This window comes from Centrocercus urophasianus, unplaced genomic scaffold (genome assembly GCF_019232065.1).
Source record: "Centrocercus urophasianus isolate 14NV4802_14NV808 unplaced genomic scaffold, USGS_Curo_1.0 seq_10, whole genome shotgun sequence".
Lineage (NCBI taxonomy): Eukaryota > Metazoa > Chordata > Aves > Galliformes > Phasianidae > Centrocercus > Centrocercus urophasianus.
In genome coordinates this window covers 63,965,571-63,982,213 of record NW_024884142.1, presented here as the reverse complement: position 1 = coordinate 63,982,213, position 16,643 = coordinate 63,965,571, and the positions used below count along the sequence as shown (strand labels likewise).

Sequence of the window (16,643 nt, the reverse complement as noted above, 5' to 3'; positions counted from 1 at the left end):
TATTTTAGGGTACCTGATCATCAAGATATAGCTTTTGGGGCTTTGCAGCAGGGTACCAATTGCCTTGATACTTTGGGCCATTTTGCGGATGGTGTTGTTGGAGTTTACGAATGTCATAATGCCGGAGGAAACCAGGTCTGTATGCTATTCATTTTTTTTCCAAAATATGTGGTCTTAGGATTTAAAAATAAATTGAAACTAACTCAACCATGTACTGTGTGTCAGTGATAGGTATACGAACTGAAATGAACAAACCAGTTATTTAGGCAGTCTGTTGTAAGAAGTTCTCCCTCAAATGTAGTTTTGCACTTTCAGGGTTAGAATCTGAGCAGAGAGGTTCATTCAATACGGTCAGGTTTTTCCCTTCCTTTTTGTCTATCAATATTTATTTTTATGCTGGAGGCCAGGAATCTTTCCCAGGAGTTTTAGGCTTTCATAAAAAGCTTTAATCCATTAATTGGTATGTTTGATTTTTGAAGGAAGTTTTCTTAAGAAAAAATATGGATTGTTAAGCATATGGCCTAAGGTCAGCAGAATCAGAAGAGTGCTTTACTATAATGCTGTATTAGTAATTTCCAGTTTGTAGTAGTGGCATGTAAAAAATCTGTCTCAGATCCCTGTTCACCTCTTCCAGAAAAGAGAGGCATCTAAACTTCATCTCCTATTTTCAACCAGTAAAGGGAGTGTTTCAACAAAATTTATCTGAGCCTATTTTTACTTGCAAATGTGTCACATCTGTAGATGGGAACATTATTGTAAAGAATCTAATTATGCAGTCATGACTTCATCATTATTAACAAAGTATGTGCTTATGTACTCACTATTTTGTGTGGTCACTAAACTTTTCAGAACCAATGTGATTATAAATTCAAATAAATTTAAAACTAATAATCAAATGCATGTGTTAGATCAGAAGCCTGACCAATTGCAGATCTACTATTGAAAGAGTGATTGTATCAGAATTTTGTGCTCTGATTTAAATTAGAAGAGGAAAACCCTATAATCAGATAAAGCCTAACAGAAGTTATTTCAGGCAGTGTATAATGTTGATTTGAATTGCTATTGTAGATCTGAGATGTGTCTTCCATATCATTAAAGGGAATATACTTGGGGAGGCGTTTTCTGTTATCTTTATGAAAATGCACACCATCTTCAGAATAGCACAGGGGTTTTTGTTTTGTTTTGTTGTTTTGTTTTGTTTTGTTTTTTTTTGAGAAGGGATAACTGTGTCAAAGAATTGCCTCTGTGCAGAAGTTTTGATAGTTTCTGGTTATCCTGTATGTTCTCTATAGATACGTACATGCTTCTTTCAGTCCTTCCCTCTTCCAAATCTGATCCCTCTTTTCAATTTTCAGTGTACTTTCATCTGTGAAGTTGACCTTGAAAAACAAATGTATGTTCTCTCTGTGATGGAATTTCAGACATGTTAGGAGACGGAGCTGGTCAACAGTGGCTTTTTACATCCACACTGAGTTCCATATTGGATTCAAGGAATGAATGGGAGTGATCTTAGCATGGGAGAAGGCTGGGGGAGCAAAGCAGAATCTTCAACTTTGTCCTATGTGTTTTGCAACTATTCTTACTGAGAATAGGGTTTAGGGTTGGGCGTGGAGGGTTAGACTGTGAGTACTCAACTACTGCAGGCTGCAGAAACCTTGTTCTACCATATGGAGAGTGTACTCTGGCTTATGCTTACACAGCTTAAAAAGCAAAACTTCAGTTTAAATGGATTTGTTTTCCTGAAGCAGACTGTTAGAATTCAGTGGTCCAAAAGGTAGAATTACACTTCAAAATGGGTGAAAAAATTCTGATATATTGTTTTGACAAGTCTGTGCGAATCTTTAGGGTCATAATAAGGAGCTTAAGACAAAGCCAAATGCACTCATGTGTAAGGGGAAAGTTCAAGGTTAGTAGTGTTCTATTTCTGATTTATGAGACAGGTTTTTTTTAGATGTCCTGGTTTTCCAGTTGTCACGCACGTGACCTATTTCCAGCCTGCATCCATAGCACATTACATGCACTATTTGCATTTTTTTCCTGTTCTTCTGTAGTGCTACTTGCTTAAACTTCAGCACTATAGCAAATCGCAGATCCTGATCGCTAGGAGGGAGCATCTGTACGTTCTGTTTTACACTATGAAGGGCCATCACATTGATGCCTCCAGCTGCAGAACTTGGAGACATTTGTGAAGCTGTAGCTTTTGCTTTTAGATAAGCTAAGTTCCTGTGTGGTTGCTGGTTTGTCTGGGCCTCTTCTGGTCTCCTGATGGAAGGGTAAAGATGTAAAAATCAGTATCTTCAAGGCTTTAACTTCCTTTTGCTGCAGGATTCTTGAACCTGAATTTTAACCACTACACTGACAGTATTTTCTAATGTCATTACTGAGTATAAATCATCTGTTTCATTGGCACTTGTGTTTGCTGATGAGCTCTAAAAATACTTGCTTACTTCCTTAAGTTGTTGAAAGCGGCTATCAATGATGCTACTTAGCCTTGGACAAAATGGTTGGAACAAGAAGGCATCTGAGATTAAAACAGAATAGGATATCCTGAGTTGAAAGGGGCCCTCTGGGACCCTGGAGCCTAGTTTCTGGCTCCACACAGCACCACCCCAAATCCAAATCCTGTATCTGAGAGTGGTGTCCAATTGCTCCTTGAACGCCAGCGCTTGGAGCCATGTCCAGTGCCCTGGGCAGCCTGTTCCATGCCCACTGCCTTCTGGTGCAGAACCTCTTCCTAGTATCCAGTCTGAATGTAGTGAAAAAAAAAAAAAAAAAGATGTATTGAGAGCGAAAGGAAAAGCTTTTAGCTTTGTGTTTTGGGAGCCAAGAAAAGAGACATGCAAAGTTCTCCTTCCTTTTTGTTCTGCATAGTCAGTTGTGGTTGCATAATATGGTGTCCATCTAATGATGTGTTGCTGGGCTTGCTTCCTGTATGATGGCCATTACTGGTAATAACACTGGAGAGAAGTTCTGGTTGTTTCCTGAGCATCTGTTCTCAAAGGAATTTAATCATTGTTAAATCTACTGGGTTTAAGTGGTCATGCAAGCTGAACATCAGTTACAGTATTAGAAAGTAAGTTGAAAAATGGGATGGGACTAGGCATCTAATTTCTTTCTGAAACACTCACTGCTTACAAAATAACACTAAATATAGCCAGACATGAGCTAGAGTATATCTAGGTTTTTGTGTTACACAACCCTCTGAACTCACTGGAGTGAAGTTGATTTTTCCTTTTTAAGTAGCAATGAGGGAGAATTAGACAGTTAGTGTGGCTCCAGCAAGTCAGGAGATCAAGTTCCTTCCTCAAAGGATAATGAGACAGGGAGACCAATCTGGGTCCTGGAGATCAGACTTCAGGGTGAATCTCTCACACATGCAGTGTGTGAACATCAGGGCAAGATCAGGTCCTGTGTAGGAGGACACTGAGGTAAAACCAGCTGGGCATTGGTGCATACAGAACAACTTTTCTTTGCCCATCATTTAAGAAACTGCTTGCCAATATGCATTTAAAGGAAATTCTCTTGTACGTCGCACTTTGGGTCCGAAGTCTCATTCTCCCATTACCTCTGACCTTGGCTGCCTTGTGTTCTGCTTTCTGGTGAGCTCTACCATTAGGAACTGTTTTCCCTCACAACACATGTGCGTTACCTAGTGTGTGGATAGGGTGACCAGTGATACTGCAGACCAAGCTTGGTTTTTTCATATATTTAATGCGAAAGCTATATAAAATCTATACAGCTATTGCTAGATACATAGAAAATGTAGCTAGTTAGATACTTGCTTTAGAAGTTGACCCTACTTGAGAACCTGTGACTTCCTGTTGTACCTCCGTGAAGCCAGTAGAGGGAGCAGTTAGTCAACTAGCCCAGCCCAGCGTAGATTTGAGACCATTGGAGTAAATGAAAGTACTGTGTTTCAAAAGTACAGTTTTTCTCATCTCCTTCTCTGTGGACAATAATAAATTGTTCTAATGCTCTTACTGAGCCATTGACAGGAGTTTAACCTGTGCTATGGATGCAGAGATAGCAGGTGCACCTTGTGTATAACTTAGTATAAATGATTTTGCATACCGTTCATAAATTTTACTTTCTTTTTCTAGGAATGGGCCTTAACAAAGGACAAGTCAGTGAAACACATGGATTTGTGCCTTACTGTTGTGGACAGAGCACCTGGTTCACTAATAAAACTTCAGGGCTGCAGGGAAAATGACAGTAGACAGGTCAGTATGTCCTGAGTATACTCCCTGAATAGTGGGAAAACAAGGGTTGTGAATGAGAGTGCAAGAACACGCATTTGTGTCTGTATTCTATTCTAAGGATTCTACTCTTTCTCTGCATCATTCTTTGCACACATAAAATTTGGATACATGACACCCTGCAGAGCAGCAGGAATAATTTTGTATATTGATCTTTCCTTTTTATAAACCAGTGACAATCTTATGATAACGTATAGAGCTGTTATCTCAAAATTGGCCTTATATAAAGGTTTCACACAGCAGCTCTGTTGTGTGACAGTCTTCAACTGTCCCGTCCATTTTCTGAAATAAAATATGTGTTTCATGATGTATATTTGAAAGGCCTTCAGTGAAGTTTGAAGATAACGTAATCTGTCTCAGGAGGGTGGGGTTAGCTTTCCTTTCCTCTTTCAGCTGTGACCTGTTTATAACAGTGCTAGACTCTGTTGCTAGATAGTCTCCTTATTAATGCAGCAGTGCTACTTCATCTATTTCCCATGCCTTAGGAAAATTACATTTGCAGACTCGTATCGCCTTTTTGTTGTTGTCAGTTGTCATGTAACAGTTCTGCTAAGTCATCAGATCTGATTTTCTGTTACCTTCTTTGTTTCTGTATTTCAATATTTGCAAACAGAAATGATGTCTTGAAGAAGAAAAAAATACTCTTGCCACTTTTCAGATAAAGAAACCAAGGAGGCAATATTTTCTTGATAAGGCTTGAAGGCAAAAATTCAAAGAAAATACAACAGAGAATCTTTTAACATCTTACAGTTTGTATTTGCTCTGTCCTTGGCATCACCTTGGGCAGTAGTGCTTCCGACAGCACAGACTAACCAGTTGACATCTTTATAACTGAAAGACATCTGACTGATTTCTAGATTTCTGCAGGCTTGTCTTTGGTGATTGTACTTCTTCTTTATGTTCTGAACTGTAGTAGTAGTAGTGATACTATGGATGGGTTTTGTGACTTACTTTCTTCCTCAAACTAAAGGCTTTGGAAAGTCAAATATGGTATGACAGCATATTTTGAGAAATGCTGAAGTAGAAGAAAATGATTTGGTGTATTCTGTATCTTGTGCAGTGCACTAGCTGAAAGAACAGTTGCTTTGACAAGGCTTTCTATAATGTACATACCCTTAATCAAGGATTGTCTAAACTGCATTATTGCAGTATTCACATCTCTCCTAAGCACAAGCCAGGAAAGCACATGATGATTTCAGTTGATGGGATATAGAATGCATTTTTTTCCTGATTTTTACAGCTTAACTTTATTTTCTCTTTCAGAAATGGGAGCAAATTGAAAGCAACTCTAAACTGAGGCACGTTGGCAGCAACCTCTGTCTAGACAGCCGAAATGCCAAAAATGGTGGTCTCACTGTTGAGATCTGCAGTCCTTCTTTATCACAACAGTGGAAATTCACACTTAATCTGCAGCAGTAGAACTTACAAGCAAAATGCTGTTTCAACTCATAGACATCGGGCAAAGTTTTGATTGAATTACTGATGTATTTCTTAAAACTTTCCACGGAACTTATATACCTCAGTATTCCATCTTTATCTGAAAGTAGGAGAGTGCTGAAGCGGACACCAGGGAACAGGTGGACTCGGAGCACTGCAAAGATTTCACTGAACGTGGCCTCAGCACGGCTCCTTCTTGGTGTGAAGACTTTAACAGTTCCTTTCTGTCTTCAGTTACATACTTGCACAGCAGATAACTAACTCTAGGAACAACTGATGTATGATAGAAAAAGGATCTTGAAAAACGCCTGTGGGGAACAGGGTCTGGGAGGGAGGGTGGGAAAAATTACCAGGAGAAGGTCATTTGAAATCTCCATTTACATAGAAATGCATTGTTTGTTTGTTGTTTCCAAAAACAGAAGTGTCATTTTGAACGTTTTTTTTTTTCTTGTGTGTACTTGGTAATTTGAATATGAACTTTTCTATGATGGACTCTAAATATAAATATATAAAATATATATATTGCCAGCTCCCAATGATTTATATCGATTTTCATCACCCTATAATTATCAACAAAGTCATTGGCGTATGTATAACCAGAAATTGGATCAAAATGCTAGAAGAGTGGATGTTAACGAAGGTGCAGATTTTGTGCTGCTGAGTATGATGTCCGTGCTAACACTGGATGCTTTGCTTTGCAAACTGGATCTACGTTTTGAAGCTTCTCCCTCACTGGAGATCATGAAACTCAGGAGGAGAAAGAAAACAGCAGAATAAGCCAATGCATCTGCACAGATGATTGCTCGGATTGTTTATTCCAGCTTGGGAATTCATTACACGTGCTCTGGATATCGTTAATCTTGTACTTGATATTTGTGTTGATGATTTCTGTAATATTATGTCCTGAAATACTTCTCTTCATTACAAAATTGTACGAGTGGTGCAAATCTTGCACAGATGCAGCCATGTGGGTTCAGCACAATTTTATTCTGGGCCCTCATCATAACAAAAATTTCCTTGTCTCAAACTCCCCTCTTGAGTTCTGAGAATAAGGTGGAAGGGAACGTCACTGTTGGCAGCATGAGGTCTGAATTTTAATTTGCAAGGATGAGCAGTTAGGTAATATCTCTGAATTGCACTTACTTAATTTATAGGCCTGCTACTGGGTAACTTTCTTGTTTGTTTTTTTTTGTTTGTTTGTTTGTTTCATTATATGGGGCTTTTGGGTGGATTCAGGTTTGGCTCTGGGAATCAGTCTGGATACCAGCAGATCCTATGTGGTGTTTTTCACCATTGAGCCTGTGTGTTTTACAGCGACAACTCAGCTGATGTCATTTTTATATTAAAATAATACTGTCAAAGTTAAATCAACTTTGACCTGTACTTTCTTATGTTTGCATAGACTATGTACTTTTTTATTAAAACAAATAAATAATTAAATGCTTGAATGAGCTTCTAAAATGAAAAGTGAGTAAGTAGTTTCAGCACTGATAAGTGACACAGCATTGGTGGGAGGAGGAAAAAAAAAAAAAAGAAAGAAAGAAAGAAAAAAAGAAAAGAAATAGTGCAGGCCTGCGATGCCAGGAAGTGGTTTTGGTAAGATAAGGATCTTGGGGAAAAGCGTAAGAGTTGATCATAAGGAGATGAAAAGCATCTGCTGTACTGTGTAACTCCAGTACACTCCCCTCTTTCTTTGTTTCTGGAAGTAGAGTAGTTCCTGATTCTCGTGTTTCCTTTGGCTGCATCTATATGCTAGGTATAGAGGTGGTACTCCTCTGGTCAATGGCTCTAATTATGTCAGTCAGTGTGCCACAAATATCTTGTGTCTCTGGAGCTATGACCTGCAAGTATCTGCATACCTTTTGGATGTAGACATTGAATCCAACTTCTCCCATCCATCTGACTTTTTTTTTCATATGTGGTTAATTAATGCTTTTTTTTTTTTTTTTTTTTTTTTTCTTCACAGTCTATTTTCCATGGCCATGCAGTGGGTAAACTAGTTTCCATCTTTTTGTCTCTCCCTATTTGTAGCCTTTTAACCTTGCTGAGAACTTGAAGAACATGGTTCATAACATAGCAGTAGATTTCTGAATATTCTGGAGAATAAATGCTGAAATGTGGGCTCAGCAGCAAACCAGTTCTTGAGGTTTTGGAAAACAGAATATAGAAGGAGAAAGCACTCAGCTTCTATGTGGTTACTTCCACTTGCAACTTGGATCATAGTAAACATAGTGCTCAACTGAGATCAAAAGTTGCAGCTCTGAACATTGGCCTCTTAACTCTGAGATAGAAAAAAAAAAAATCGTATTCCACCTCTTAAGACTTTAATGTCAACTGGTATCATATAAAGTAGGAATATTTTCACTAATGCCCCGTGGATGCTGTGCATAGGGGCTTTAGTACAGGAGATGTATGTTAAAGACAGCATTACTTTTCTTTGAGAGAACAGACAAGTGTTATCCTTTTGTTATGTTTACATGACAGTGTGCCAAAGTTAATTACTGTGATATACAAATATTTAGGAAATTGGCCCATGTGAAAGATAAATTAAAAGCCCTTGAAGCAAATGGTGATGGAGTCTTCTGAGAACTTTTCTTACCATCTTCAGAGCAAGAATGGTGATGTTGTTTGTTTTGCAGATTTTCAAAACTTAGTTTGGAAACTGTTTTTTCAGTTGGTTTGAAAAGTCTGCTGTACAGAGCTTGTACTTTGTTCATTTTATAGATGGAAACCATCCTTGAAAAATTGTTTAACTTAAATAAAGAAGAATGCTTTATAGATACATGTGTGGTGGTTGATGCAATTAAGTAAAACCAAGAAGTCTGCCTGAAGCTTGGTTATTTTGTAATTGTTGTGAAAGTGTGTGTACATGAATATATATTTATATTTAAGGAAAGAGAATTTGTATTTAATATGATAGCTTTGAGGAAATTCTTATTTTCAAAGCTGTTTCCAATTGGGTGAATTTACTCTGACAGTAGTTACCTAAAAATACGTGGTTAAGGCATGTCCCTTAACGTGACCCGGTTAGATCTGATCTTCTCAAGACTAATGCTGTTCCTCTTTTCACTTTTAGAAAGTGCTGTTCCAAGCATGGCAGGGCTTACTTCAGCCTGGAGGGACTCGAGGAAGATGATTGCAACAACGGCTCTTGTAGTTGATTGGCATGCCTGTCCTCGTCTGCTCACATCATGGAACGTGCCCAAAGGACAGCAAAGCTGATGAAGGGTCTTATGGAGAGTGGCTGAGAGATGTGGGATTATTTGGTCTGACGAAGAGGAGGCTCAGGGGAGACCTTATTGCTCTTCACAACTCCCTGAAAGGAGGTTGTAGTGGAGGTCAGCCTTTTTTCACAGGTAACAACGATAGGTGGAGAGGTAATGGCCTCAAGTTGAAGCAGTAGAGGTTCAGGTTGGATATTAAGAAAAATTTAATCTCTGGAATAGTGGTGAGGCAGTGGCATAGGCTGCCCAGGGAGACAGTGGATTCACCATCCCTAGAAGTATTCAAGAACCATGTGGATGCGACACTGAGGGACATAGGTAATAGGCATGGTGGGGATGAGCTCACAGTTCGACTAAATGATCTTAAATGTATTTTCCAGTCTTAATGATTCTGTGATTTTGTGTTTCTCTCTGTGCTTAATCAGAGATTTCTTTTGTATGCTGGGCGGTAATTCAGATGTCTGTGGTGCTCTTGAAGAAAGATCTGAAGTACTCTCTAAAACAAAACTAAAAAAGACACCTTTTCTGAAAGTATTTTTTTTCCTGGGGGACAAGAACCTCGCAGGTGTAGTTCAGAGAACTTTCAAATGAAGTGTCACACTGGCTCAGTTGGGGAGGGGGCAAATTCTCCATAGCAGGTGATGGAAAGCTGTGAATGTGAGATCTTCCTCTTGTGGGCTGCAGTTGGGACGCAGTACCTGATTGCAACATATCTATGATAGATGTGGGCTGCCAATCCAACAACTACAACAGGGTACAATCTGTCCAGGAGGGCAAGCAGGAGCATGGATGAAGTTAAAATCCCAGCTGAGACCAGTTTCTGGGGCTTAAATGAGCTTGAGGCACATCCTTTTCTACTCAGCAGCATATGGAACTAGAACATTTGCTCTTGCTCTGAGAAACCTAGGTTTGCAGTTAGCCCCATGGACTTATCAGCTAGAATAACCTGCCGAGGCATTTATAGGAAAGATCTAAATGCTTTAATTGTACTGACAGGAGGATTTTTGCCTATCAAGCCGTAGGGAAGGAGAATTCTTTGGTGTAAGCTTACTCTCCCTGTGTGCTGGAGGTAGGAGACTAGTTGTCACCTTTCAGAAGGTTTGAATGAAGTCTAAATGGAATCTTCTATCAAGAAAATAGACCACTGATTAATATTTATGGTTGGAAAAATAAAATTGCCCTGTCAAACTGTAGTAAACGGAAGAAAACACCTTGTATTTAGGGATTGTATTTGAGAATTCAAATGAGGGTTCTCCATCTTAAATGCCTTTTGACACCTCTGAGCTGGCAGGTAATACTAGAAAGCAATTAGGCTTCTGGGAGTAGTACCTTTGTAATCTAATCCAGTGATAAATGCAGAAGTCTGTCTCATGTCTCTGTAGAGCCTTAGGCTTTTTCTGTGGGTGCTTTTCCTAGTAAGCTGCTTAATGTAAGTATCTGAACTGTCCAGCAATTTCTGCATTCCTTCTGACTAAAACTTAATTGTTTCCTTTGCCTTATTTCCAAATATATATCAAAGTTTCTCATCTGTTGAAACTTCCAGGCTAGAATGTCAGGTTGTGCTTTTTTGCCTATTTGTTTGCATGGGTTTTCTGTTTGCCTATCACTATGCTCACAGTCAGATATTTACACCATTTTTATAAAAAACGTTACAACTGTTTTTCTTCATGTTTAAATAAAATATATTTTAAATATATAATTTTCAAGAGAATCCCTGACTGTACATAACTGAATACTGAAAGATTATAATGCTAAACTGCTCGAGGTAAGGGTGGTTGTCTTAGTTGAGGTGGGTCCCGTAGAGTACTGTCCAATTCCTGTCTGGAATAGGACTACCATAACCTTAGTTAATTTTAAGTTACATTTTTATATATGAAAAAGTCTACACTGTTTTACTTGTATTTATATTAAATATAGATATGCTATGGATTAGTGTGATTCTCAGTTGCATGCATCACTCTCCTCATCCAGACTGAAATACAATGAAATATTTCATAGCAATAATTACAGAATGCTCTAACAAGAGGCTTATTCCTGTACAGAATGACTTCAAATGAATAGAAGCCATTAAAAAAAATAGTCTGGTATAATAGGCTGTGATTACAGAATGAGCAAAAATGTCAGAGTTGTATCTCTTGTTGGACTGCACATTTTATTTACAACTTATCATCCAGCAGCTATTTTAAGATCTGCCAGTAATCAAGCTGAAAAATTGGGAATCAAGTCAGTGCACAGATGTTCTCTCTGTGCGGCCCTCCAAGAGGTTGTTGGATGAATGGGTGCAAAATACTCTTTTGACTGGATTTGATTTCTTGCATAGGGAGCTACAATATGCTCCTATGCTGCAGGAAGAGGGACCTGTTTGATTTCAATTTGCTATTTCTACCCAGCAGATGTATGATGTTGTTTTAATTAAAAGAGATCTTGAAATAGGAAACACCTATGTTTACTGCCACGCTCACATTATTTAAACCTTGCCTTTGGAAGTCCAAATTTTAAGATAAAAATAGGGGGTTAGAAAGTGATACTGAGTGCTCTGCCCTGGTTGCCTGGTGAGAAATATTTCTACAAAATGTACTTCTTAACATTTGTGCTCCTCGTCAAGAAAATTAGCAACACTGAAATGCCAAAGCACTTTGCCCATCCTGTGGAGCTGTGGGGTGCATCAGCTGTATTTTCCCTCCTGGTCATCACAGTGAGACCTTGGATACCAGTTTGTCTCTGTCTTGTACAGACCTGTGAGTTAGCAAACACTCATTAGATACGCTTTGTAGTGGGCTAATGAGGAGCATAAAGAAGGTTGCAAATAAAAAAAATCATGGGAAGAGCTCAGTTGTTCCTTTCAGTGGCTGCAAGCCATTGGAGCTTGGCTTAACTAGATTGCAAATCAAACCCTTTGTTTTTTGAGTGAGCCTGAGTGCTGGGATGTTCTTTTTTTGCTTTCCAGTAGAGTTGACTTCTGCGTAGTGTTTGTTTTTTTTTTTTATGATTACAGCTTATTACCAAAACAGCCTTACTGCTGGTATCAGTGACAAGTTGGGAAGAGAGAAGGGAGAGCAAGAGATGGAAAGGAAACATTTTATTAATTTAGATCCAAACCTCAGTTTTAGCATCAAGTTTGTTTGATTGGGATTTTAGCTACTTGGAAGGGGACTGACTCTCTCATTGAGATAATCTTGAGAAAGAAAATGTTACACCTTGAATGCAGTTTGTGTTTTGTATGATATGGTGCACACCATAATGGTGTTGGACTCTGACAACTGCTCTCAGAATTATATTAAGGTTTTAATTTGTCTTTTTCTATTGAAAATTGTAGGAGCTATAAAAGAATATGATGCTGTATTCATGTAGTTGGCAAGGGTGGAAGAAAAGTGAAGCATCAGAGAAAGCAAAGTGAGATGGTATGGAGAAGCAGCTGCAGGGCAAATTTACCTATAAGGTAATGAGAGTCCCAATTTCTCCTATCTGGACCTAAACTTCTTATTAGTCAGGTTGACCTGGATGGGAACACATGGAAACTGTGTTCAGGGAAGAGGAAAAAACAAAGGAAATCTCCATTTCCTTCTTCCAGAGTATTATTGCTTACAGCACAGTTGAATGTGTTTCAGGGGCAGTGCATTTGTAAATTAAGATAAAATAAGATATAACTGTCCTGTAAGCTACAGCATAAGCTCTGACATCTTCAGCAATGATATCTGTGCCAAGACCTCAGCTTCTTTTTGGATGTGACCTCGAAGAAAAGCATTCAGTTCAGATATAAATGACTGAATACAATTTTCAAAAGAGTTTAGGACAGTATTTAAAGATAAAATTTAGGCAGTTAAGCATCATGGGAAATCAAAGATTTTGAGAATTAGGAAATCTCCTTCTCCAGCAGATCTAATTCTTTTTTTCTTTGTCAGCTATTCCAGTAGAAGATTGTTTTAATGACTAATTGTTTCCAAGCTGAAATTCTAGCTTCAACTCCCAGCCATTTTGTCTGCTAATTAAGTTTCATCTCTCAGAATATTCTTCGTTGTATCAGAGCTTCTGGAATCTGATCCCATCATCTCTTAGCTCTTCCCCTTACAGGCTGAGCCCAGCAGCAAACAGGCTTTGCAGATCATCAGGTTTTCCTCCATCTGGGCAGATGGAGGGATGATGAGGTATAACTGTCCTCCTGCTCTGGCAGAAGCAGAATTAGGTCCTTACTGTTGTTACCTGTCAGATGTCCATCGATGCTGACCATGCGTGTCATATTTTGGAATTGAAATTGGTAATAGAGACAGATAGGCCTTAGTGTGCTCTGAGAAGCTTTGAATCAATGATACCACGGGGATGGCAGATCTTCCTTGACTTCCAGCAAATCCAGCACAGCGGGATATATCAATGTTCACGCAATAAAGCAGGTTTGTGTGTACATGTGCAAGCAATAAACAAAACATTGCTGGATGTCCAGGAGCAGTGTTTGCAACTCAGGCTACTGATCTGAACTGGTACTTCTCAGGGCTGTCAGTTTGCATCCCCCAAAATTATTCTTGTCTACCTGCAACCTATGACATATTGTGGTTCCTGCTTTTCTGAACAAGATCATGTGCTGGAATAGATTAAAAAATATGTTCATACAACATGTTGGTAAACCTGTAAAGGTGTGAGGAAAAGACATCAAAAGGCAGTCTCTAAGTCAGAGATTGATGGGAGCTTGGAGAGCAAGTGGAGGAAATAGTAGTATAAATATCATTCCTTTGATCCTTCCTTAAGCACTTGCTGTTGTTGAAGCCTGGATGCTGAGTTAGATCATCATCTGATCCCCGCTGGCTAACGGTTTCCAGCTGAAACACATTGGGTGGCTCATATCACAGGTGGACAAATATGTGGATGCACAGAGAACAGCACGTGAGTGCATCTCCAGGAAAGGGCAGGGTGGCTGTGCTGATCGAGCATAGGAGTGAGAGCTGAGCAGCTGGTGTATGATGTGTTCTGTAGAGAGTCCCATCTCCAGCTCTCATTTCCAATTTGCTTTCTTTTGCTATAGTTTACCTGCAAAGTCACATGTATAACATCATGCATAAAATGTGAACAAAGGGGTGGACGATTTTGATATTACAATGGCATACAGCTGCAGAAAGTTATTTAAATTTAAGGCTTTCATCTGGAAAGATGAAAAAATGAGCATAGAATAGATCAGGAAAATAACTTCTGATATTATTATTAATAGAAATCTAACGCCTTTAGGGATCAAATGCCACATGCTACTTAAAGAATTTTCTGCCTATCTAACATAACTGCAGATATAGGAGGGAAAAAAGCCAGCATTTTCAATAGCATCTTGGGTAGACACAACATCTTTGACATTCTGGTGTTTCCTCATTGCACAGTCCCAAAGGATAGGCTTCTAAAGAAAACAAATTTTCATAGACTACTGAAAACATGCCATGGAATTTTCCACTAGCATGAATGCAATGATCTTTGCTATGCATCTGAATTTGGACTTTTATCAGCAGTGCTTGGAGAGAGACTTGTATGAATTTCTCAATATCCTCACCCGGCACAAAGAGGTGTCTTTTGTTGAAGATATGTTAGTGGTAGGATAGGATGAGATGTAATGGCCTTAAATTGTGACACAGGAAGTTCAGGTTGGATATTAGGGAAAATTTCTCCTCAGAAAGAGTGGTGAGGCATGGGAATGGGTTGCCAAGGGAGGTGGTGGGGTTACTATCCCTGGACATGTTCAAGAGTCGTGTGGATGCAACACTGAGGGACATCATTTAGTTGGCATGGTGGGGGTGGGCTGATGGTTGGACTAGATGGTCTTAGTGGTCTTTTCCAAACTTAACGATTCTGTGATTCTGTGATTCTGTGATGTGTGACCTTGGGCTCCATCACAAAATAAAAGGTGATAAAAAGCAGTGACTTGTTAACCAGAGAACTGGTTGCACTGAGAGATGTGGTGGGAACCAACCCCACCATTTTTGTTAGTGTCAATGCTATACTTGTTTTGTGACCCATTTCGTGTGGATGATGAGGTGCTCTGCTTGTGCCACACAGGACTGAGCCTGGCAGAAGTGAGCAGCTCTCTCAAAGCAGCAACCACAGAGTGACTTTCCTGACAGAGAAAAAAGCAACCATTTTAAGATACTCTTCTTCCTCACAGAGTTATTTACATCTGGCAAAATTAGAGGTCATTTCACAGGGTGACACAGAGGATGTGTCCAAGCCCAAGTGAAGCTGACTGCTGGGCCCCCCTGAGGCAGCTCGCAGTGCTCTGACTGTGTTTGAACCTTTGGGCTCTCTCACAGGGAAGACTACGGTGTGCTCAGGCAGCTCAGGTCTCTGAGTCAGAGCTTGGAGCACGAGCTTCCTGAGGAAAGCCAGAGATGGCAGCAGGACAAGTTCCCTGCTGATTCCAGTGTTCCGGTTTCCTCTTCTTGGCAGAACAGAATTTGATTTTTCTCACCACTATTATGGGCTGTGAAGAACAGCTCTTAAATTAGCCCTGAGGAGGTGGAAAGGTAGAAGTGAGCTCACCGCAGGGAGTTGGGTTTGACGCATGCACCAGGCACACATTCTACCTGACCCGACTGATCAGCTGTGCTGCATGCAAGTTTCTCTTTTTGGTTTGTTTTTGTTTTAATCAATTTCTGGCCACTGTGCCAAATGCTTGTCCTGCATCTTTCCAGCTGCTGCTGTGCAGTTAGTGGCAATCCTTGGCCAGATCCCAGCTCAGGTGGCACAGCTCCATTTTGGGAACACCCCATGGACCTCAAAGCCTGTATGAGGGCATGCAGCAGCCAGCACTTGCCAAATGTCTCCTGGGGAGCCAGACAGGGCTGATGAGCTGGGCCTGTGTGCAGACAAGGGAGTCTCTCCAGGGATAGACTGGGCCTTCCTCAGCACCCAGCACTGCAGAGCTTTGGTGTTGCTCCAGAGGGAGAGATGCCCTCTGGGGCGCTTCAGCCTTTGTGCAGAGCCACACAGCACAGCCACAGCAGCAAATCAGTGCTGGTTTTTGTTAATGAAATGAGAAACTGGGTTAAGTACCCCAGGCGATGCAATCCCAGGGGCTGCTGTGAGGCTGTCATTGCCAGAGAGGCTGTCAGCTGCAAAAGGGCAATGCTGCCTTGCAACAACAAACCTAACAGCACTATAAATAACTCCTTGTTACTAGAAAATAAATGGCAAGATTAAAAATTGTTTTTCTGCCCTAGTTTTCTTCCTTTGGGGCAGCAACAAGGCAATTTGGCTTTTTTCAGGGGCCAAAAGCAGCAAAGGGACTGGGCAACAGGCAGGGCGAGCATGTAGAGGAGGAAAGAGTTGCAGGAGCAATAGAAAGCTGGTGCTGGCTCCTGTTGGGTCCACTCAGGTGCCTACAGGGTGCACATGCTTCTTCCAGGTCAGAGATTAGGGCATGTGTATTTTATGCAATGGGAAAGTAGCTTCTAAAACCACTGTAGTGCACAATGCCTTGAAATTGACTGCTGTCACCACAGGTGTGTGCTGGTGAATATGTGTGACACGTATCTGCCTGGTAGCTGCTTACTGCACTAGCCCTGACCCCTGAAGGGAATACAGGGGTTTAGTGACTGGTTTGAGTCCAACTGAAGTGCCTTTCAGATGCATCAGAGCCCAGCTCCTGGCTACAGCAACACATTTTCTTGATTAAAAGTGCTGGAGCCTCTCATATTTTAATCTGTTTGTTGAACCTGACTTGCAGTATTTAATAGCTTTGGTTGTGGGTCACCATCTG

At 40.2% G+C, this 16,643-nt stretch overlaps 1 protein-coding gene across 1 annotated transcript in view; it reads left to right on the top strand.

The window, feature by feature from the left end:
• The window catches only part of GALNT2 (polypeptide N-acetylgalactosaminyltransferase 2), a 94,067-nt gene extending 88,048 nt beyond the window's left edge, over nt 1-6,019 (top strand). The window contains exons 14-16 of the mRNA XM_042815562.1: nt 9-135; nt 4,101-4,220; nt 5,520-6,019. Of these exons, the coding sequence (XP_042671496.1) occupies nt 9-135; nt 4,101-4,220; nt 5,520-5,675 (403 nt within the window). The 3' untranslated portion in view covers nt 5,676-6,019. The remainder of the gene's footprint in view (nt 1-8; nt 136-4,100; nt 4,221-5,519) is intronic.
• The last annotated feature ends 10,624 nt before the right edge of the window (nt 6,020-16,643 follow it).